General features: G+C 45.0%; 1 protein-coding gene across 1 annotated transcript in view; it reads left to right on the top strand.

Moving 5' to 3' along the window:
* XRCC6 (X-ray repair cross complementing 6) overlaps positions 1-25,166 on the top strand; it is a 54,303-nt gene that overhangs the window by 11,757 nt on the left and 17,380 nt on the right. The window contains exons 4-8 of the mRNA XM_077278599.1: positions 12,836-12,974; positions 13,881-14,135; positions 18,966-19,149; positions 20,598-20,784; positions 21,153-21,321. Coding sequence (XP_077134714.1) covers positions 12,836-12,974; positions 13,881-14,135; positions 18,966-19,149; positions 20,598-20,784; positions 21,153-21,321 — 934 coding nt within the window. The remainder of the gene's footprint in view (positions 1-12,835; positions 12,975-13,880; positions 14,136-18,965; positions 19,150-20,597; positions 20,785-21,152; positions 21,322-25,166) is intronic.

Genomic DNA, 25,166 nt, shown 5'->3' with positions numbered 1-25,166 from the left:
ATATCGTTTAGTTTGACACGCAGCAGCGATCAGGATCCTGCTGTGATGTCGCTGGTCGCTGAATAAAGTCCAGAACTTTATTTGGTCGTCCGATCGCCGTGTATCGTTGTGTTTGAAAGCAAAAGCAACGATACCAGCGATGTTTTACACTGGTAACCAGGGTAAACATCGGGTTACCAAGCGCAGGGCCGCGCTTAGTAACCCGATGTTTACCCTGGTTACCAGCGTAAAAGTAAAAAAAACAAACAGTACATACTCACCTGCGCGTCCCCCAGCGTCTGCTTCCTGACACTTACTGAGCACCGGCCCGAAAGTGAAAGTGAAAGCACAGCGGTGACGTCACCGCTCTGCTGTTAGGGCCGGAGCTCAGTCAGTGTCAGGAAGCAGACGCTGGGGGACGCGCAGGTGAGTATGTACTGTTTGTTTTTTTTACTTTTACGCTGGTAACCAGGGTAAACATCGGGTTACTAAGCGCGGCCCTGCGCTTAGCAACCCGATGTTTACCCTGGTTACCCGGGGACCTCGGCATCGTTGGTCGCTGGAGAGCGGTCTGTGTGACAGCTCCCCAGCGATCAAACAGCGACGCTGCAGCGATCGGCATCGTTGTCGCTATCGCTGCAGCGTCGCTTCGTGTGAAGGTACCTTTAATCTTTAACCCCTTAATAAGATTTGGCATTTTAATTTTTTGCTCCCCTTCTTCCCAGAGCCATAACTTTTTTTTCTTTTTCCGTCAAATTGGGCATGTGATGGCTTGTTTTTTGCAGGATGAGTTGTAATGACATCATTGGTTTTACCATAGTGTTTTACTGGAAAACAGGAAAAAAACATCAAGTGCTATGAAATTGCAAAAAAAAGTGCAATCCCACAGTTTTTTTTTACCATGTTCACTAAATGCTAAAACTAACCAGTTTTTTATTTGTGGCCAAAAAAAATTCCAAAGTTTGTTTACAAAGAGAAAAAAAATTGCACCATTTTCCGATGCCCCTAGCGTCTCCATTTTTCGTGATCTCGGGTTGGCTGAGGGCTGATGTTTTTAATGATACCATTTTGGTGCAGATATGTTCTTTTGATCACCTGTTATTGCATTTTAATGCAATGTTACGGCGACCAAAAAAACCCTGTAATTCTGGTGTTTTGACTTTTTTTTTATCGTTGAGCCGTTTAACGATCAGGTTAATCCTTTTTTTTAGGTTGATTGGGCGATTCTGAACGTGGCGATACCAAATATCTGTATGTTGTTTTTTTTATTGTTTTATTTTGAAAGGGGCGAAAGAGGGGAGATTTGATCTTTTATATTTTGTTTATTTTTTTAAAAAAAATTTAAAACTTTTTTTATACTTTTTGCATGATTCAATAGTGTCCATGGGAGACTAGAAGCTGCAGTACTTTGATCAGCTCTTCTACATACAGGTTATGATCAGATCACCTGTATGTAGCAGAAATGCTCACTTGCTATGAACGCCGACCACCGGGTGGCTCTCGTATCAATCTGGCTATGACAACTATAGAGGTCTGCTGGAGACCTCTGGTTGTCATGCCAACTAATCGGCGACCCGTGATCACGTGATGGGGTCACCGATGGACGGGATTTCCGGCATGCTTCCCAGAAGCGCGAGTTAAATGGGTTAACAGCTGCTGGTAGATCGTGATTCCACTGCGGCTGTTAGAGGCACATGTCAGCTGTTCAAAACAGCCGACATATGCCAGAAAAGATGTGGGTTCAGCACCGGAGTCCGACATCGGCGCACTTTTACGCCCAATGTCGGAAAGGGGTTAATTATTTTTATTTCTGTTGAAGTAATCTCCCTTTTTCCAGTCGCCTTATGGGCAACGTTTGCATAGTGCCCTGCTCACGGTGTATTAGAACTAAAGTGTGCCGGAGTGTTGGCGTGTGTAGTAGTAGGAAGCCGTTCTACACCCAGGTTGCAAGCATTTTTGTTGGTACATTTTGTGCTATATTAATTTTAATAGTACAATACTTCAATAAAATGGTGCTGCGGTAATTTTGTAGTACAATACTTCAATAAAATGGCGCTGTGGTAATTTTGTAGTACAGTACTTCAATAAAATGGCGCTGTGGTAATTTTGTAGTACAGTACTTCAATAAAATGGCGCTGTGGTAATTTTGTAATACAATACTTCAATAAAATGGCGCTGTGGTAATTTTGTAGTACAATACTTCAATAAAATGGCTTTGGAATCAGCACGTGCGCATACCACGCTATCCTGTGCCATTTTTGTAAAGACACTGTGTCTGCAAATTCGCATATACAATAAAATGGTGCCAGAGATCGCGATATGCGCACGTGCTGTCTCCAGATCCATTTTATAGAAGTAATGTACTATGTCAACATAGTGCGCATGCGTCATTCATGGGGATAATGACGATGGCCAGCGCGTGTTCACTGTTATGTTGACGTTGTAGTACAATTCGCATACAGAGTGTTTTCAATAAAATGGCGCTATAGTACGCTATGTGCACCTGCGCCGCCCATCCCGGCTTCGGACAGAAGGATGTGTCCAGAGTTATATATAAGATAGGGTAATCACATAACGCTTCATGAACCGGTTATCATTCAGTATATGTACAAGTACAGACAAAAACAGCTATTACCGTAAATACATGGAAACAGAGGCTACAAGAGACCAGATTTGGAAGAAAATTTTGGAAGGGCAAAATGGGAATAGTTATATAAGTGAACTGAGGCGATAGGCCAGTCTAAAGAAATGCATTTTTTAGGCCATGCTTAAAACTGTGGGTATTGGGAATATATTGAATTGTCCAGGGTAGTGCATTCCAGACATCTGGCGCAGCACTTAAGAAGTCTTGGAAAGGGGAGTGGGAGGTTTGGATCATTGAGTATCTTAGTCTTAGGTCAATCGCGGAATGGAGGGCATGGGTAAGGTGGTAGATACAGATGAGGGAGGAGGTGTAGGATGGTGCTGCACTTTGGAGAGTGTTGTGGGTGAGAGTGATGAGTTCATATTGGACCTTGCAGTGGATGGGTAACCAGTGCAATGTCTGCACAGGGTAGTGACGCCGGTTTAGTGGTTCAACGAAATATGATTCTGGCTGCTGCATTCAGGACGGATTAGAGAGGGGAGAATTTAGTAAGAGGGAGGCCGATTAGTAGAGAGTTACAAATTCCAGATGAAGGTTAATAAGAGCAACAGTCAGTTTTTGCAGTCGGAGGTAAAAGGTCGAATTCTACAGTAGAGATGTTTATAAAAACATTAACACCAGAACACTTGGTGGACTGTGCCAATTATAAATGGATAGCAGTGTTGCCCCTTATTCTTATTTCTGTTGGCTTTCATAGTTACATAGGTTGGAAAAAGACAGGGACACAAAGTTCAGCCTTTGTCCACCAGTTATTCTTTCTCATTTCACTAGATGATTTATAACTCACAATGCCATTTGTTGTGAGAAAATCATCCAGCCCCTTTTATAAAAGCTGTTATAGTGTCGGCCATTACTACCTGTGTGGTCTTACATTTCACAGTCTGACAGCTGCATAACGCAGTGTAACCCAGTCCGTTAACGGTGCCATTAACCCTGTAAGTGTGACCAACATTTTACTATTGATGCTGCCTATGCAGCATCAATAGTAAAAACATATAATGTTAAAAATAATAAAAAAAAACCCATTATATTCTCGCCTTCCGGCATCCGCGCCAGCCTTTCCCGCTCCTCACGACACTCCGTTCCCAAGAATGCATTGCGGCAATGACCCCAGATAATGTAGCGGTCTCGCGAGACCGCTACATCATCACGGGTTATTGCCGCAAGGCATTACTGGGAAAGGAACGTTGCGAGGAGCATCGTAAAAGCCTGGGCTGCATCCTGGGGCCGCCGGAAGGTGAGTATATAACTTATTTTTATTTTAATTATTTTTTTAACAGGGATATGGTGCCCACATTGCTATATACTACGTGGGCTGTGTTATATACTGCGTGGGCTGTTGTTGTGAATTCTGCTCTTGGGCTCCCTCCGGTGGTTATAAGTGGTAGCGCTGCTCTCTGTCCTTCATAGCAGTCATCAGGTGTGTCCACTTTGGACTGGGCTATTTAGTCTGGCTTCACCCTTTAGTCAGTGCCAGTTGTTAATTGTTTCTGGAGGATTCACATCCCTTCCTGGTCTCTCCTGCTTGCTGTTCTTTTCAACAAAGATAAGTTCTGCTTGTTTTTGCTGCCCACATGTTGTGGGCCTTATTGTTCAGTGCATTTCATGTTTTTTCTTGTCCAGCTTAATCTGTGTAAGGATTTATGCAGCCAAGCTGGAATCTCTGGAGAGGCAGATATACCCTCCATGTCTTTTAGTTAGCTGTGGAGTTTTGTATTTTCTGTGGTGGATATTTTCTAGTTTTTTTTAATACTGACCGCATAGTACTCTGTCCTGTCCTTTCTATTTAGCTAGAAGTGGCCTCCTTTGCTAAATTCTCATTTCAGTCTGTGTATGTTTTTTCCCTCTCCTCTCACAGTCAATATTTGTGGGGGGCTGCCTGTTCTTTGGGGATTTTCTCTGAGGCAAGATAGTTTTCCCTTTTCTATCTCTAGGGGTAATTAGTCTTCCGGCTGTGTCGAGATGTCTAGGGAGCGCTAGGTACATTCCACGGCTACTTCTAGTTGCGGTGTTAGGTTCAGGGTCTGCGGTCAGTACAGGTACCACCTTCTCCAGAGTACGTCCATGCTGCTCTTAGGCCACCAGATCATAACAGGCTGTGTTATATACTGCGTGGGCTGTTGTGAATTTGCTTTTTGCTCCCTCTAGTGGTTACTAGTTTTTTGACTCTGGTTTTTCTGTCATTCCTTTTATCCGCACCTGGGTCGTTAGTTAGGGGTGTTGCTATATAAGCTCCCTGGACCTTCAGTTCAATGCCTGGCAACGTAGTTATCAGAGCTAGTCTGCTGTGCTCTTGTCTACTGATCCTGGTTCCAGTTATATCAGCTAAGTCTGCCTTTTGCTTTTTGCTATTTGTTTTGGTTTTGTATTTTTGTCCAGCTTGTTCCAAATCTATATCCTGACCTTTGCTGGAAGCTCTTGGGGGCTGGTGTTCTCCCCCCGGACCGTTAGACGGTTCGGGGGTTCTTGAATTTCCAGTGTGGATTTTGATAGGGTTTTTTTTGACCATATAAGTTACCTTTCTTTATCCTGCTATCAGTAAGCGGGCCTCTCTGTGCTAAACCTGGTTCATTTCTGTGTTTGTCATTTCCTCTTACCTACCGTCATTATTTGTGGGGGGCTTCTATCCAGCTTTGGGGTCCCCTTCTCTGGAGGCAAGAAAGGTCTTTGTTTTCCTCTACTAGGGGTAGCTAGATTCTCCGGCTGGCGCGTGTCATCTAGAATCAACGTAGGAATGATCCCCGGCTACTTCTAGTGTTGGCGTTAGGAGTAGATATATGGTCAACCCAGTTACCACTGCCCTATGAGCTGGATTTTTGTATTCTGCAGACTTCCACGTTCCTCTGAGACCCTCGCCATTGGGGTCATAACAGTTTGCCAGGCCAGTATTAAATGTTTAATGCATTGCAGAAGAGGGATTATAAGAAAGAAGATTCTGAGTTTTTTTTTCCTCCTTCCCCTTTACCTCAGAGTGGCTATGCTTGCTGCAGACATGAATGTCCAGACCTTGATTACAAGTGTGGACCAGCTGGCTACTCGTGTGCAGGGCATACAAGACTATGTTATCAGAAATCCTAGGTCAGAACCTAAAATACCGATTCCTGAACTGTTTTCCGGAGACAGGTTTAAGTTTAGGAATTTCGTGAATAATTGTAAATTGTTTTTGTCCCTGAGACCCTGTTCATCAGGAGATTCTGCTCAGCAAGTAAAAATTGTTATTTCGTTCTTACGGGGCGACCCTCAGGATTGGGCTTTTTCGCTGGCGCCAGGAGATCCGGCATTAGCTGATCTTGATGCGTTTTTTCTGGCGCTCGGTTTACTTTATGAGGAACCCAATCTTGAGATTCAGGCAGAAAAGGCCTTGCTGTCTATGTCTCAGGGGCAGGACGAGGCTGAAGTGTATTGCCAAAAATTTCGGAAATGGTCCGTGCTGACACATTGGAACGAGTGTGCACTGGCCGCTAATTTTAGAAATGGCCTTTCTGAAGCCATTAAGAATGTTATGGTGGGTTTTCCCATTCCCACAGGTCTGAATGATACTATGGCACTGGCTATTCAAATTGACCGGCGGTTGCGGGAGCGCAAAACCGCAAATTCCCTCATGGTGTTGTCTGAACAGACACCTAATTCGGTGCAATGTGATAGAAAAACCGCAAATTCCCTCATGGTGTTGTCTGAACAGACACCTGATTTAATGCAATGTGATAGAATCCTGACTAGAAATGAGCGGAAAATTCATAGACGCCGGAATGGCTTGTGCTACTACTGTGGTGATTCTACACATGTTATCTCAGCATGCTCTAAACGTATAGCTAAGGTTGTTAGTCCTGTCACCGTTGGTAATTTGCAACCTAAATTTATTCTGTCTGTAACTTTGATTTGCTCACTGTCATCTTATCCTGTCATGGCGTTTGTAGATTCAGGTGCTGCCCTGAGTCTCATGGATCTCTCATTTGCTAAGCGCTGTGGATTTACTCTTGAACCATTAGAAAATCCTATTCCTCTTAGGGGTATTGATGCTACACCATTGGCAGCAAATAAACCGCAGTATTGGACTCAGGTTACCATGTGCATGACTCCTGAACACCGCGAGGTGATACGTTTCCTGGTTTTACATAAAATGCATGATTTGGTCGTTTTAGGGCTGCCATGGTTACAGACCCATAATCCAGTCCTGGACTGGAAGGCTATGTCAGTCTCAAGTTGGGGCTGTCGTGGTATTCATGAGGATTCCCTGCCTGTGTCTATTGCTTCTTCTACGCCTTCGGAAGTTCCGGAGTATTTGTCTGATTAATTATCAGGATGTCTTCAGTGAGTCTGAGTCCAGTGCACTGCCTCCTCATAGGGACTGTGACTGTGCTATAGATTTGATCCCAGGCAGTAAATTTCCTAAGGGAAGACTGTTTAATCTGTCGGTACCTGAACATACCGCTATGCGTTCATATATCAAGGAGTCTCTGGAAAAAGGACATATTCGTCCGTCTTCTTCCCCTCTTGGTGCGGGATTCTTTTTTGTGGCAAAAAAGGACGGATCTTTGAGACCTTGTATTGATTATCGGCTTTTAAATAAGATCACTGTCAAATTTCAGTATCCTTTACCGCTGTTGTCTGACTTGTTTGCCCGGATTAAGGGTGCCAAGTGGTTCACCAAGATAGACCTTCGTGGTGCGTACAACCTTGTGCGCATTAAGCAAGGTGATGAATGGAAAACCGCATTCAATACGCCCGAAGGTCATTTTGAGTACTTGGTGATGCCTTTTGGGCTCTCCAATGCGCCTTCAGTTTTTCAGTCCTTTATGCATGACATTTTCCGGAAGTATCTGGATAAATTTTTGATTGTTTATCTGGATGATATTTTGGTTTTTTCTGATAATTGGGATTCGCATGTGGAGCAGGTCAGGTTGGTCTTTAAAATTTTGCGTGAAAATTCTTTGTTTGTCAAGGGCTCAAAGTGTCTCTTTGGTGTACAGAAGGTTCCCTTTTTGGGGTTCATTTTTTCCCCTTCTGCTGTGGAGATGGACCCAGTCAAGGTCCGAGCTATTCTTGATTGGACTCAGCCCTCGTCAGTTAAGAGTCTTCAGAAGTTCTTGGGCTTCGCTAACTTCTACCGTCGTTTTATCGCTAATTTTTCTAGCATTGTGAAACCTTTGACGGATATGACCAAGAAGGGCTCCGATGTAGCTAACTGGGCTCCTGCTGCCGTGGAGGCTTTCCAGGAGTTGAAACGCCGGTTTACTTCGGCGCCTGTTTTGTGCCAGCCTGACGTCTCACTTCCCTTTCAGGTTGAGGTGGATGCTTCGGAGATTGGGGCAGGGGCCGTTTTGTCGCAGAGAGGCCCTGGTTGCTCTGTTATGAAACCTTGTGCCTTTTTCTCTAGGAAGTTTTCGCCTGCCGAGCGAAATTATGATGTGGGCAATCGGGAGTTGTTGGCCATGAAATGGGCATTTGAGGAGTGGCGTCATTGGCTCGAGGGTGCTAAGCATCGTGTGGTGGTCTTGACTGATCACAAAAATCTGATGTATCTCGAGTCTGCTAAACGCCTTAATCCGAGACAGGCCCGCTGGTCATTGTTTTTCTCCCGCTTTGATTTTGTTGTCTCGTATTTACCAGGTTCAAAGAATGTGAAGGCCGATGCTCTTTCTAGGAGCTTTGTGCCTGATGCTCCTGGAGTCGCTGATCCTGTTGGTATTCTTAAAGATGGAGTTATCTTGTCAGCTATTTCTCCGGATCTGCGACGTGTGTTGCAGAGATTTCAGGCTGATAGGCCTGAGTCTTGTCCACCTGACAGACTGTTTGTCCCGGATAAGTGGACCAGCAGAGTCATTTCCGAGGTTCATTCCTCGGTGTTGGCAGGTCACCCGGGAATTTTTGGCACCAGAGATCTGGTGGCCAGGTCCTTTTGGTGGCCTTCCTTGTCAAGGGATGTGCGGTCATTTGTGCAGTCCTGTGGGACTTGTGCTCGAGCTAAGCCTTGCTGTTCTCGTGCCAGCGGTTTGCTCTTGCCCTTGCCTGTCCCGAAGAGACCTTGGACACATATCTCCATGGATTTCATTTCTGATCTTCCGCTATCTCAGGGCATGTCCGTTATCTGGGTGATATGTGATCGCTTCTCCAAGATGGTCCATTTGGTTCCTTTGCCTAAGCTGCCTTCCTCTTCCGATCTGGTTCCTGTGTTTTTCCAGAACGTGGTTCGTTTGCACGGCATCCCTGAGAATATTGTGTCAGACAGAGGATCCCAGTTCGTTTCCAGGTTCTGGCGATCCTTTTGTAGTAGGATGGGCATTGATTTGTCGTTTTCGTCTGCTTTCCATCCTCAGACTAATGGACAGACGGAGCGAACCAATCAGACTTTGGAGGCTTATTTGAGGTGTTTTGTCTCTGCTGATCAGGACGATTGGGTGACATTCTTGCCGTTGGCTGAGTTTGCCCTTAATAATCGGGCTAGTTCCGCCACCTTGGTTTCGCCTTTTTTCTGCAACTCTGGTTTCCATCCTCGCTTTTCTTCGGGTCATGTGGAGCCTTCTGACTGTCCTGGGGTGGATTCTGTGGTGGATAGGTTGCAGCAGATCTGGAATCATGTGGTGGACAACTTGAAGTTGTCACAGGAGAAGGCTCAGCGCTTTGCCAACCGCCGCCGCGGTGTGGGTCCCCGACTACGCGTTGGGGATTTGGTGTGGCTTTCTTCCCGCTTTGTTCCTATGAAGGTCTCCTCTCCCAAATTTAAACCTCGTTTTATTGGGCCTTACAAGATATTGGAAATCCTTAATCCTGTATCTTTTCGTCTGGATCTTCCTGTGTCGTTTGCTATTCACAATGTATTTCATAGGTCCTTGTTGCGGCGGTACATTGTGCCTGTAGTTCCTTCTGCTGAGCCTCCTGCTCCGGTGTTGGTTGAGGGCGAGTTGGAGTACGTGGTGGAGAAGATCTTGGATTCTCGCCTCTCCAGGCGGAGGCTTCAGTACCTGGTCAAGTGGAAGGGCTATGGTCAGGAGGATAATTCCTGGGTGGTCGCCTCTGATGTTCATGCGGCCGATTTAGTTCGTGCCTTTCATGCCGCTCATCCTGATCGCCCTGGTGGTCGTGGTGAGGGTTCGGTGACCCCTCACTAAGGGGGGGGGTACTGTTGTGAATTTGCTTTTTGCTCCCTCTAGTGGTTACTAGTTTTTTGATTCTGGTTTTTCTGTCATTCCTTTTATCCGCACCTGGGTCGTTAGTTAGGGGTGTTGCTATATAAGCTCCCTGGACCTTCAGTTCAATGCCTGGCAACGTAGTTATCAGAGCTAGTCTGCTGTGCTCTTGTCTACTGATCCTGGTTCCAGTTATATCAGCTAAGTCTGCCTTTTGCTTTTTGCTATTTGTTTTGGTTTTGTATTTTTGTCCAGCTTGTTCCAAATCTATATCCTGACCTTTGCTGGAAGCTCTAGGGGGCTGGTGTTCTCCCCCCGGACCGTTAGACGGTTCGGGGGTTCTTGAATTTCCAGTGTGGATTTTGATAGGGTTTTTTTTGACCATATAAGTTACCTTTCTTTATCCTGCTATCAGTAAGCGGGCCTCTCTGTGCTAAACCTGGTTCATTTCTGTGTTTGTCATTTCCTCTTACCTACCGTCATTATTTGTGGGGGGCTTCTATCCAGCTTTGGGGTCCCCTTCTCTGGAGGCAAGAAAGGTCTTTGTTTTCCTCTACTAGGGGTAGCTAGATTCTCCGGCTGGCGCGTGTCATCTAGAATCAACGTAGGAATGATCCCCGGCTACTTCTAGTGTTGGCGTTAGGAGTAGATATATGGTCAACCCAGTTACCACTGCCCTATGAGCTGGATTTTTGTATTCTGCAGACTTCCACGTTCCTCTGAGACCCTCGCCATTGGGGTCATAACAGTGGGCTGTTATATACTGCGTGGGCTGTGTTATATACTACCTCGCTGTGCTATATACTACGTGGCTGTGCTATAAACTACGTGGCTGTGTTATATACTACATGGCTGTGCTCTATACTACGTGGGCTGTGTTATATACTGCGTGGGCTGTGCTATATACTACGTGGGCTGTGTTATATACTTTGTGGGCTGTGCTATATACTACTTAGGCTGTGCTATATACTACTTGGGCTGTGCTATATACTACGTGGCTGTGCTGTATACTAAGTAGCTGTGCTATATACTACGTGGCCCGCCGCGAACAATCAGCGACTGGCGCAGTCCGGCCGCGAATTGGCACGGGATTTGAACCAAGCTTCGCTAATTAGTCGCGCCCGGGCAGAATCCTGTGTATTCATTGCGTTATTCTGAAATCTTAATAAATAAACTACATAAATATTCTAGAATACCCGATGCGTTAGAATCGGGCCACCATCTAGTTGTACATATAAATAAGATGGTCTTTTTTCTAAGCTAAACAGGTCACTTAAGTGGAAAAAAGTAAAAAAATATGCAAGCACCTAAATGGTCAGGACATACATTTTGAGATCTGTTCTAGTTTGGGAAATAGAAGCTCCAAAGTCATCAGGGCAAATATTATTACATTTTATTTTATTGTATCAGATCCTCAAAACTGACAACCTTTTCATCGTGGTTGAGTTTTTTAACTTTAATATTGATGCCGTATCAATATCAGTGGGGTCCAATTCCCAAATCTTTCTACTAATTATCTGAAGCTGCTCTGTTTCCACAAGTTCGGCATTATACACCTGGTTGTAGTTATATCTACACTACACTTACAATACACTTACACTACCATTGAGCACATATGTAGGCTGCTTGGTGAGGCCTAAATCTGCTCTACCATTAAAAACATCCTTTGTATATTTTGCTAAACTTTTGTAAAGTACTTTTGCCTGGACAAAAAATATTGCGATACATCTACTTAGGGCTGATCGGTCTTTCACATACCAGTGCTACCTATGTTACAGAGAGCACTTGTACCTATTCATACAAATATCAAAAGACTGACGTCACTTCCAAAAAAAAAACAACTAGTGTGTACAGGTGCAAACTGGGAGTAGCCATCTCCACACATAGCTAACAAATAAAGTAGCACTCTGTAGCGCTACAGCATGTAGACATAAAATATGTGAAATTTGAATGTAGCCTTCAGCCTAGGAGATGATTCTCATTAGGGTAGGTTCCCAGCAATGGAGGGCGCCTTGCCGTGGCTGCTGGGTATACATGAATTGGCCATATTATGAGCTAAGTATCTTTTGTTTTTTTCCGATTTTCTAGAGCAGTACAGCAATTCATATTTCATATATTTCATGTTTGCATGATATAGTGTTAGAGTGCAGCTTTATTTGTTAGCACTTGTACCTATGACAGTCTATGGAGTTGTTCATGTCTGTAATTTGTTGCGGACCAAGTGGTCCTTGCAAAATCGCGGAGATCGGTCTGATATTGATCTGAGTGTCTGCTCAAGTCTATGGATCTGTGAAAAAATTGGACTGTATTCATTTGCCACCTAAGAACTTTAGGTTTTTCCTGGACTGTCAGTAGAAGCTGGAGAATCTTCTTTTTATTTCACATACATGAAAATCTGACCAATCTCTGATTAAATTCAGATGACACTGATGAAAATCTCTGATGAAACGTTAAAAAACCCCTGACATCTGAATGACGCCTTAGACTGAGGCCTAAAATTTGGACTGTATAAATTATATAGCGGATGTGCCAAATTTATCAGAATGGGATTTATTTTCCGATTCTCAAGGCTGGCTTACTTTAGCTTGGTATTTTGCCCTAAAATTTTCACATCTGGTACATTTTATGACGCGTCAAAACCACAGTGGTCCTGGTCCCTGGTTTTGCAAGAAATTGTAGCTGGTCTTATGTCCTTGTATAGGGCCTCGCTGTGGTTCCTTTTACTGCGGGGGGCCCTTGGAAACAGCGCTAAACCACCACTGCTGACCGCTCAGGATTGGTGGGGTCCTTGTGTGATCAGTTTACAGGCGATCAGTAGATTGCATAGCCTGGGAGAGGCCATATACACAGGCTTCAGTGCTGCATGCATCGCCGGGCTGTGTGCACACTGGGAGGAAGGTCCTTTGGTCACTATTATGTCACCTGGCAGCTAATGGGCACCAATGCCAGTTCTCTTATTCCTATTGATGCTTCTTTTGGTTATTACTTGCCAGCCAGAGAGGTTGGGTGGCTACAGCACAGTCAGCAGTGGTCTTATTTTTTGCCTCTTGTCTAGCATTGTTTTGTCTTTTGACTTGTTTTTTAGTGTATCCGAAACGTCTATACCAGCAAGATCATCAGCAGTGACCGTGATCTCCTGTCTCTGGTATTCTTTGGTACCAGGGAAAGCAAAAGCGCTGATTCTTTCAAACACATTTATGTTCTTCATGACTTGGATGCACCAGGTAAAAGTTTTTCTTTAAAACGTAACGTGATTAAACAGAAAACAGATCCTTGGTTATTTATTTAGGTATTTGTTTAGTTATTTTACAATTGCTTGGCTTCAATGAATGTCCAGTAGATGCTTTATTCTTCTAATTGCGTAACCCTTTACTTTGATACTTAAAGGGGTTTTCCCCCTTAAGATAATGGCCGGCCTCGGCTATGGTTTGTTAAAAAAAAAAAAAGTAAAATAAAACTGTGCTGTACTCGCCTTCCCCAGAAACATTGGTGAGTTTCCTCCAATACTCTTGGTGTCTGTCCGAATATTAATTGAAAAGGACAACCCCTTTAAGGTTGGATGCACACATTGCGGATTCTGTAAAGATTTCCCATGCTTGTTGGTGAAATGCAGAAATGGTGCAGATACACAGCGGAGAATCCGCAACGTTTGCAGCCTTTCAGTATCAATGGCTTATCAGTAAAATCTACCCGTGTCCTCTATATTTTAATGTTTTTTAACCCTTTTAACATGAACGTTCATTCTTTGAACAGCTTTAGACTGTTTCCATTTTGGATTATTCTGCGTACAGAGCATTGCTTGCCTTGGATTAGTGATGATTTACAGTCACACGGCTGCAGAATATTGGAAGCCGTCCACAAACGTGACGGACCCCGTGCCCTACAGCATCCTCCATAATTTGTGCACGGCACAAAGGGTAATAACTGTGTCCGACAGCAGATAAGTCATCAGAAATGGGCACCGTACATTAATAAGTGTGGGCCTTAGTGTTCTCCATCAGAATCCTGTGCTCGGTGTAATGGAGGCCTCTCTGATCTGCCGCCATGGTATAGCATCAATAAATGCAATGTTTTTGCAGGTTTGATCTTGGCTCGGCTCTGGACCGGTCCTTACTGATGTGTTTGTTTAGGTGCAAGGCGGGTTCTGGACCTGGATAAATACCGGGAGGAGAAAGGAAGGGAGTACTTCACTGAAACCATCGGGCATTCCTCGGACTTCTCCCTGGGGGAGGCGCTCTGGCTCTGCTCCAACCTCTTCAGCAATGTGAAGCTGAAGTTGAGTCACAAGCGTATCATGTTGTTCACTAATGAAGACAATCCGCATGCCAGCGAGTCTGCCAAAATCACACAGGCGGTGACCAAGGCGAAGGACCTCCGCGAGCTGGGTGAGGAATAGGCGTTTTGTTGGATTACACTATACCAGCACTTTCAAAAGTTACTTTTTTTACATAGTTACGACCCTCATTGATCACTCTCTAGGCCAGTGGTCTCCAACCTTTCATACCGTGAGAGGCAGAGGTTGCTGTAAGCGTCATGAGCCACAATCTGGGCAAAGAAATTATTAAAGCCGTATTTAGAAAAAATAATAACCGCTAACTAGTGATGAAATGGTCATCAGTACAGTAGGAGGTTATTGTGGGTCACAGGGCAAGTGTAGCTACTATTTTCTGCTATATTTCATATTGCCATTGTAAAACTTGAGCCTGCCACGTCTGCCAATGTGGATATTGAGCGGCTGTGACCACATAGCGGAAGGGAGCAGGAACCGTGTGCTATTCATATGCATGGTCTGTAAACCGGACCACCCCACACACTCTGTGATACTGAACGAACCTGAAGGTTGAATGGAGATTTCCTCATATCGCGGTTCCAGCACGGACTGTGAATATTCAGGCTGACGGCTGAACTCCCGGCCTTATAGGAATATATCAGACTGTTAAGTTGGAGGTAGGAGTCAATTCACACCGTGATATATGATTATCTGAATGAGGCTTTAGGCTACAGTCTGAGCACGGACCATGATCCGCAGTAACCGTGGGTCTCCCAAACCTGATGGTCTCCTAGGGATATACATACCTCCCAGCTATGAAAGATAACCGTGAGGGACACAGACTACGGCGTGGACATGTTTAATTTACGGTAAGTCAGTTCCCTGACCTCACCCTCCTCTACATGCACCCACTCTGAAATATGCTCCTAGAGAAGCCAGTTAGCGTTCCCACACAGTATGGCACCATTTTCATGGTCTCCACCATGCCCCACGCACAGTGTGATGTCCCCACAGTGTACACACAGCTCTGCTACATCCACACACACAATGCCCCACACACAGCGTGATGTCCCCACAGTGTACACACAGCTCTGCTACATCCACACACACAATGCCCCATGCACAGTGTGATGTCCCCACACTGTACACACAGCTCTGCTACATCCACACACACAATGCCCCACACACAGCGTGATGTCCCCACAGTGTACACACTTCTCTGCTACATCCACACACACAATGCCCCATGGACAGTGTGATGTCCCCACAGTGTACACACAGCTCTGCTACATCCACACACACAATGCCCCACGCACAGTGTGATGTCCCCAGTGTACACACAGCTCTGCTACATCCACACACACAATGCCCCACGCAGTGTGATGTCCCCAGTGTACACACAGCTCTGCTACATCCACACACACAATGCCCCACGCACAGTGTACACACAGCTCTGCTACATCCACACACACAATGCCCCACGCACAGTGTGATGTCCCCAGTGTACACACAGCTCTGCTACATCCACACACACAATGCCCCACGCAGTGTGATGTCCCCAGTGTACACACAGCTCTGCTACATCCACACACACAATGCCCCACGCACAGTGTACACACAGCTCTGCTACATCCACACACACAATGCCCCATGCACAGTGTGATGTCCCCACAGTGTAAACACAGCTCTGCTACATCCACACACACAATGCCCCACGCACAGTGTGATGTCCCCACAGTGTACACACAGCTCTGCTACATCCACACACACAATGCCCCACGCACAGTGTACACACAGCTCTGCTACATCCCCACGCACAGTGTGATGTCCCCACAGTGTACAAACAGCCCTGATACATCCACACACACACAATGCCCCATGCACAGTGTGATGTCCCCACAGTGTAAACACAGCTCTGCTACATCCACACACACAATGCCCCATGCACAGCGTGATGTCCCCACAGTGTACACACAGCTCTGCTACATCCACACACACACAATGCCCCATGCACAGCGTGATGTCCCCACAGTGTACACACAGCTCTGCTACATCCACACACACCATGCCCCATGCACAGCGTGATGTCCCCACAGTGTACACACAGCTCTGCTATATCCACACACACCTTGCATGTGTCCTGCTCTCGTCTCTGCTCTCTAGTTATTGGATGTCTCCGCCACAGTTCAGACAGTGCAGAGACTGAATATCCTGCCGGGACCTTTGTCACGTGACAGCAACCTTTCCCATAGTGGATCCCAACCTGTGTCGCCAATTTGAGCTTTTGTTTTTTCTGGATAGCTTATCAGAAAATCATGGACGAACAATATTGTTATGGACACATTAGAAAACCATCATACATCATTATTAGTGATCCGTGTCTGCAGCCACAATCCTGATATAAGACCTCAGCTGCATTCACTGTAAACTGTAAAATGATAATTACAGTCAAAATTATCTGTATAAGTTTCTTCAGCTATTAAAAAAAAATCATGGACACCTTACATTTCTTTTAGGGTGCTTCCACATTGCATTCAGGCACCCATTTGGTGGCCCTGTCGGGGCTTATGTCCGAACCCCCCGCAAAACAAGACTAAAAACTATAATGTGCCAACAGAGTGAGCGTGCGCTCTGCTGTGCACCATTTTGGGGTGTGTACGCCTAGTGGACACAGACCCCCAAACATAGAAGGCTGTAAATGATGCACGTTGGCTCTGCCGGCACTGTTATAGTCTGTGGTCCCATCTGCACTGATGTCTGAATCTGGCGAGAGGCGAAACATTGTGTTTTTGGTCACCTTCATAAAGGAGAAATATATTTGCGTGGTCATTATTTGTGGAAACAATGCCTCACCATGAAGAAATGGTATTTGCATCCATCCAAGAGTGCGCAGAGAATACGATGTAACAGCGACTGGCTGACTAGCGCAGTGAGGCATTTATGTGACCGATCTAGTCACAGTACAAGTACCGCAGCGGCGGCAGGATGCTGGACCCCGGGGCATGTTAAAGAGTACCGAGGAGTTCACTTTATGTACCTTTTACACTTTGGGGACTGCGTAACTGAAAGTGGATATTCCCTTTAAAGGCAACCTGTCATGTAAAATAATGCTAATAACCTGCAGATATGGGGTTAATCCGCAGGTGACTAGCGTTCTGACACTGTTTGGCTACCACACTCAGAGCCCCACTGCCAGGAGGAGCTAAACTTTACCCCATCCCTTTTGAAGTCATGGGGAGGCGCTGGTGCGGTTTCTGTCACCGCTCTGTGTATAGAGAGTGGCCGCTCAGAGTTGTAGTTCAGTGTTGGAGCCTGCTGTCAGGCAGTGTCGGGGGCGAGCTTACAGTCGCCACTCTCTATACACAGAGCAGTGACAGCACCTGTGCCAGCATCGCCCTATGACTGAAAGAGCAGGGCTGCCGGGGGGGATAAAGTTCAATTCCTCCCGGCAGCCGGGCTCTGTGTGGTGGCCACATGGTGTCACAATGCTATTAACCTTCAGATTAACCCTATATCTGCAGGGGCTGACATCGTTATTTTACATGGCGGGTTCTCTGTAATATGCTGGGGCTGAGGGCTGTTCAGCATGGTTCTGTGGCTACATGTGCTGCTCATCTGAGAGGGAGGAACCATAAGTCCCTCAGCGCTCTCTGATTAGCAGCTCTGTATTCTCATACTGTGCAGACACAGGGGGACATGAGCAACAGTCTCTCAGAAGGGATGGCGGCGTGGGGGGAGATCTGTACTGTGGCCGCGAGCCATGGGTTGCCCTGTTCTAGACTGTTCAGCCACAGAAGCGCGGAGCTGCAGCGTACAGACTCTTCTGTTGAGCCCGTACATACTTGCACTTATGCAGTAGTACAGCCCTTCTTGCTGAAATGTACACTTTTGTATAGTCTTTTAATGTGTTTGGCTGTAGTATTTTGCCTTAGAGAGAGAATATATATTTTGCCAAAGAATTATATTTTGTTTGTGGAATGATATACTGTATATTCAGGACAAATATATTTATGCTCTCTACATTGCATTTAAAGCGGTTCTCCAGTTCTTATATATTGATGGCCTATTCTAGTGCAGGGGTACTGCAGATGTGCATAACCCGGCTGCAGCCACTACACAGTTGACTGATCCGTGCTGTTCCGCTCCGTAACGGACCACATCCGGCCAGGAACAGCTGATCGGCGAGGGTGCTGGTGATCACTCCCACCCATTCTGATATTCATGGCCTCTCCTAAGGGATAGACCATCAGTATAAAAGTACTGAACAATCCGTGTAAAGCCTCTATCACACTTCAGTCTTTTTGTTTCGGTCAAAATCCGTCGTTTTGTGAAAAAAAAACGGATCCAGTGAATTTGCCCGCTGGATACGTCTTTTTCTTATAGACTTGTATTAGCGACGGATTACGACGGATGGCCTCACGTTTCCTCCGTCGTGCGCTGGATCCGTCGGAATTTGTTTATCCATCGTCTGGAGAAGACCTAGAAAGAAATGTTTTTCGTCTGCGTTGAAAAGTCGGCCAGCGGCGTCCGTCCTTGGCTAGAAGGCTATGTTCGCAAGATCCGTCGCTGTCCGTCAAAAGACGGAACCCAGCAACGGATTCCGTTTTTTTTAAACTGAGCATGCCTGGAAGAATTTCTGTTCCTTTAATTTAACCCATTTTCCAATTCAGGGATCTCTCTCGCTCTCTCTCTCTGCCTTTAAATTCCTGTGGCAGCTGCTTCGACAGATCCGTAAAAAAAACGGATCCAGTGCATCAGTTTTTTACAATCTGCACAGGATCCGTCTTTTCAACACTTTGACGGATTGTGACTGATTCTATAAAAACTGATGTGTGAAAGAGGCCTAGTTGTCACCAAATGGATCAGGAATAAATGGCTGAATGCTCAGGTTTATGAAGTTGCAGATTTGTAACTAAACTTCACAGGCATTATTGGGTATTTTCAGGGATTTTCTTGGATCTCATGCATCTTGAAAAAGACGGTGGTTTTGACTTCTCCTTATTCTATCGTGATATTGTGAATATTGAAGATGATGAAGACCTCGGCGTACAATTTAAAGCTTCCAGAAAGCTGGAAGACCTCATGAGAAAAGTGCGGGCCAAGGAAAATAAGAAGAGATCTATGTGCAGGTAGGAGACCAACAGTTAACACTATTAACCCCTTCTCGACATAAGTCCTGATTGGGAGTAAGTTCCCACATCAGGATATGGGGATGGTGCGGGCACATATGTAATTGTGTTATATCCTAGCAGATTACCCCCACACGTGCTGCTGTCAATGGCAATCACGGCATTTGAGGAGTTTGGCAGAGAAAGCGTGCTCCCTCAGACTGCGATTGTGGGTGGGTGATGGGTAGCCGAGGGTTTAACAATGGCCCCGGGGTCTGCCACAGACTATAGCCTATTGTAACTTGCTGTGCATTAGTGCAGTGTATCATTAATGTTCCCTTATGCGAAGAAGAGCAGTCCATTTTCAGCATTTAGCCCCGGTAACTCTCCTCTACGAACCCCAAACTTTAAAGTTCGGATTTGTGCATTTCTATATAAGAGCCTAATAGTGATGCAATGCCCGCTCACTGCCCCATTATGCCATGCGCTTTTGGTGAGACGCATAACAGAAAAACATTTCTTTCCCCATAAGAGCTTTTATTTCTTGTAATGTTTTTAATGTTACAAATGGGCGAGGGACTGTTTCTCATATCATTTATGACCCAATTCCCTGTGCTGACAGCATCATGTTGGCATGGATCGCTGCAACGACACAAAAGAACCCACCTAGCCATTGTGACTGTTAAGGACAGTCCATTGCTTTCCAAATCATCTGTTTATCCATTCTTGCATGCCTTTATCAATGTCAGTGCAGGGACAAAGTGTGGTGGGGGCCTTTATCCCTGTCATAGGGAACTATCCTGATGAAGTCTGAGCCCATAGAATACATAGAGAAGGGCCCATTGAAGGCCGCACACGGTTATTCCCCAGCATGCCCTAATAGGCATATGCCATTTTACATGAGCCCTTTATAATCATAGGGTGTTTGGATAACAATACAAAAATAAAAAATAAGAATATATTTCTGTTTCCAGGCAACCTAAAAAATCAGTTGTGCCCCATTATTACACCTTCAAATATTTTGGGAAACACTGATGGGATCCAGTGTGTTCATTTTGTTAAAGTACAAGGGTGTGTTATAAGGGTATGTGCACACATTGAGTAACGTTTCTGCACCATTTCTCACAGCTGCAAAAACATGTGTTTTTGGTGTGTTTTTGACTAATTTGAGTGAAGTCGATGGTGAAAAACGCACAGAAAATTGACATGCGGCAGATTATTTTCTGAATCAAATTTGCAAGTCAAAAATATGCAACGTGTGCGTGACACATCAGGTTTCTCGTTCACTTTGCCGGCATCAGGATTGCTTCATGTTTATCTAGAAAATCTGCAAGGAAAAAATGTACCAAATCTGCAAAGTGTGTACAGTACTTTTACTGTGAATTTAACATCCACAGCTAATAGAATATCTTTTAATGTGTTCACTCAGATTTTAATTCTTCCTATGATTATTTTTCTTCTTAATTCAGAATCCCTTTAAAGTTGAATGATGACCTCTATCTTACCGTGGGAGTGTATAACTTGGTCCAAAAGGCTATGAAACCAGCTCCCGTAAGGCTGTACAGAGACAGCAACGAGCCTGTAAAAACAAAGACAAGAACATTCAACAGGGAGACGGGTAGTCTCCTGCTTCCCAGTGATACCAAGAAAGCTCAGGTATTTAGGGTGATGGTAATCTCTGAGTGTAGGGGCTAATCCGCCATGCTTGATTAGTACGATCGATAAGTAAATAATTTAGTAGGAAACCGGTCCAGTGGCCAAGTCAGAATTTAGTGACGGCGGGACGGGAGCCCTGTGAACCGCCTCTTCTGGAGCGGCATGTCTGACTCCTCTTTGATTAGCTGGCACGGTGCCATGTTGTGTTAGTGCGTCATGCCACAACGATGATGTCGCACCAGGCCAGCTAGTCAACAGAGGAGCCAGGGATGCCATCAGGTAAGAGGCCGTTTGCAGGGTCCTGAAAATAATTTCATCCATATCTAATTAACATCAGGTAAACGGATTGATTTTTTTCCTTTGGTCAGAGTTACGGAAACCGGCAGATTGTACTCGAGAAGGAGGAGACTGAACAGCTGAAGAGGTTTGATGATCCTAGCCTGGTATTGATTGGTTTTAAACCAATCACATTGCTAAAAAAACATCATTTTATCCGACCTGCCCAATTTGTTTATCCAGAGGAGTCCATCGTCAGTGGTAAGTCTTGTTTTGGCCTGAAGAATAAATAGGGCATTCTCATGTTATTAAAGGGAACCTGTCAGCAGGATTGTGCTCAGTAACCCACAGGCACTGTCAGGTCGGCGCCGTTATACTGATGACAATGATATCTGGTGATGAAATCCGTCTTGTGGTTGTTGTTTAATCTTTATTTTCAGTTTTGTGTTAATGATATGCTTGTGCTCCAGGGCGGCCTGTGGGGGTCTTCATGTGGTGCTCTGATTAGGTATTCGCCAGTATGGCTTCTGACAAGTCATTGACCCCTCACTGACCTGCCCCCTAGTTAACATAATGAATATCAGTACATACTGAAGAAAAAAACCCATCTAGAGGCAGACGCCGGCCGTGGAACCTGTGCTGCAGCATAATCGCATGTTAGTGTCCCAATAAAAAATGTGATGTTATTCAGATAGGGAAAAAAATCCATTTTAAAATGGTGCCCGCAGCACCTGTGCAGAAGCTGCTATCGGTGTATATAGATGATCCAATTACAGTTATTGCGCATGCGCCAGCAGCGCTATATTGCTGGAGAAGAACAAAGAAATTCCTCCTCCAAGATGGCGCCTCCTGCGCAGTAGCAGATATCGGAAATAGCCGCGAGCAGCTACTGCGCAGGTGTGGGCGCTGCTATCTTGGAGAAGGAATTTTTTTTCCTCTCCAGCAATATAGCACCCCCGGCGCATGCAGAGTAGCAGCTATTGGATCACCTATATACACCGATAGCAGCTACTGCACAGGTGCGGCGGGCACCATTTTAAAATGGATTTTTTTCTCTACCTGAATAACATCAACCACATTTATTTTTGGGACATTAAACATGCGATTATGCTGCAGCACAGGTGACACGGCCGGCGTCTGCCTGCAGAATTTTTTTTTTTTCCTTCAGTATGTACAGATATTCACTATGCAAACTAGGGGGCAGATCACTGAGGGATCAGAAGCCATACAGATAAATACCTAATATAACAAAATCCAGACTCATAACGTGACTATCGTAAATTACCTAGTCACTATATTTACCTCCTTACACGATCATATCAACACGAGAGACTAACAGGAGTTTGGTTTAAAAATAGTACAAACAATCTTTATTAATACACCAATTAACATGTACACACTACAAACAATGATCACAGATGTGTAAAAAGACACCTAAAACCAAAACGAGCAAGCCGCATGTAAGATGGGTGCCCTGTCTAGGAATAAATACGGTGGTAACTGGGAGAAATCCACCGCAACCCTACACCTCCTAAAGGACAAGGACTCATGTCCTAACTTGAACCTAATGGATTGCACCTATGCCCATAAAAATCGTGGCCGTATAAATGCACCATGTGCTAAATAAATGTAACGGATGGGTATAGGGGAGAGAGGGGAGCGGAAGGATCCTCACCACATGCAGCACTGCTCACCAGAAGTCCCCGACGCGCGTTTCGCTGCTTCTCAGCCCTGCTTTCTCAAGGGGAAGTATGGCTTAACTCTCCTGGAGGACCTTAAGTATCCATGGATACAGGTCACGTGTGTGTCATGTGACCGGGCAAGTAGATTGCTGCTTCTGAGCGGCGCATGCGCTGATCATCACAGATGAAATCCCCCCTCCTCCCCCGCCCGGGCTCGCCCAGATGCATGCTGTGAATAGGTACCAAAGGTCCCAGTCACGCATGCCACCGGACCGTGCCGGACAAAGGGAGGTGGGCGATCGTGACACATCAACGCCTGCGCACTGCAGCAAATAGCCAAAAGTGAATAAATATCCATATGTCCCCACAACCAAATTAAAAACAATAGCAATGATTAAAACACTTGTCCTTGGTATTACAACAAAATATCACAAACTCTTTCTTCCAAATATCTGGTATGCTTCCATTATCTCGTTTAGTCCACAATCGGGATCTTTCTATATCCATAAAGAGAATTCCAGTCCATAAGAACCAAACATAGTGATAACTGTGTTATATCCAAAAGGACCTATATGTGACACAATACAAAAGTTAAAACCACACCAAAAAACGTTTTAAAAAAGTACAAAGGGAGGGGGTCAAAGGGAATTTTTAATGATCTTATAGAAAAGGGCCAAAATTTAGGGACTCATTGAGTCCTGCTGGTTTAACGGTTCCCAAAGTAACAATCCATTTTAATTCACGTTGCCCTAGGAGTTTTTTTATGTCACCACCCCTAATTCCTACATGTACAACGTCAATTCCTCTTACCATAAAATCCTTGCAGATCGACCATTAATGACCCCTCGCAGATCCAAAAATCTTAGGGATTTGTTAATATCAAGCCATTATACAGCACCAAACAGAAACCCATTTGGTGCGACAAGACCAACTAAAGGTTCTTTTAAATGTGGCCACTGTGTGGCTTGTGCCAACATCTTACGCACGGCATCCTTCAGTTCAGCTGATGGCAAAAAAGAATACGACATAAGAGAATATATCTCTTGTAGCACAAGTAACGTGATATACTATGCCACTTGTGGGTGTTCTCTAATTTATGTGGGACTGACATCACGTGAATTGAGAGTGCGCGTAAGGGAACACGTACGGGATATCAGCGCAGCGAGAACGGTAGAAGATGTGGCGACATTAAAGACCATTCCTAAACATTTTAGATTGGTTCATAATTGCAATCCAAAAGATTTTATGGTAAGAGGAATTGACGTTGTACATGTAGGAATTAGGGGTGGTGACATAAAAAAACTCCTAGGGCAACGTGAATTAAAATGGATTGTTACTTTGGGAACCGTTAAACCAGCAGGACTCAATGAGTCCCTAAATTTTGGCCCTTTTCTATAAGATCATTAAAAATTCCCTTTGACCCCCTCCCTTTGTACTTTTTTAAAACGTTTTTTGGTGTGGTTTTAACTTTTGTATTGTGTCACATATAGGTCCTTTTGGATATAACACAGTTATCACTATGTTTGGTTCTTATGGACTGGAATTCTCTTTATGGATATAGAAAGATCCCGATTGTGGACTAAACGAGATAATGGAAGCATACCAGATATTTGGAAGAAAGAGTTTGTGATATTTTGTTGTAATACCAAGGACAAGTGTTTTAATCATTGCTATTGTTTTTAATTTGGTTGTGGGGACATATGGATATTTATTCACTTTTGGCTATTTGCTGCAGTGCGCAGGCGTTGATGTGTCACGATCGCCCACCTCCCTTTGTCCGGCACGGTCCGGTGGCATGCGTGACTGGGACCTTTGGTACCTATTCACAGCATGCATCTGGGCGAGCCCGGGCGGGGGAGGAGGGGGGATTTCATCTGTGATGATCAGCGCATGCGCCGCTCAGAAGCAGCAATCTACTTGCCCGGTCACATGACACACACGTGACCTGTATCCATGGATACTTAAGGTCCTCCAGGAGAGTTAAGCCATACTTCCCCTTGAGAAAGCAGGGCTGAGAAGCAGCGAAACGCGCGTCGGGGACTTCTGGTGAGCAGTGCTGCATGTGGTGAGGATCCTTCCGCTCCCCTCTCTCCCCTATACCCATCCGTTACATTTATTTAGCACATGGTGCATTTATACGGCCACGATTTTTATGGGCATAGGTGCAATCCATTAGGTTCAAGTTAGGACATGAGTCCTTGTCCTTTAGGAGGTGTAGGGTTGCGGTGGATTTCTCCCAGTTACCACCGTATTTATTCCTAGACAGGGCACCCATCTTACATGCGGCTTGCTCGTTTTGGTTTTAGGTGTCTTTTTACACATCTGTGATCATTGTTTGTAGTGTGTACATGTTAATTGGTGTATTAATAAAGATTGTTTGTACTATTTTTAAACCAAACTCCTGTTAGTCTCTCGTGTAGATAA

Source organism: Ranitomeya variabilis, chromosome 8, assembly GCF_051348905.1.
Source record: "Ranitomeya variabilis isolate aRanVar5 chromosome 8, aRanVar5.hap1, whole genome shotgun sequence".
Taxonomy (NCBI): Eukaryota; Metazoa; Chordata; class Amphibia; order Anura; family Dendrobatidae; genus Ranitomeya; species Ranitomeya variabilis.
This window is presented reverse-complemented; position numbering and strand designations above follow the sequence as displayed.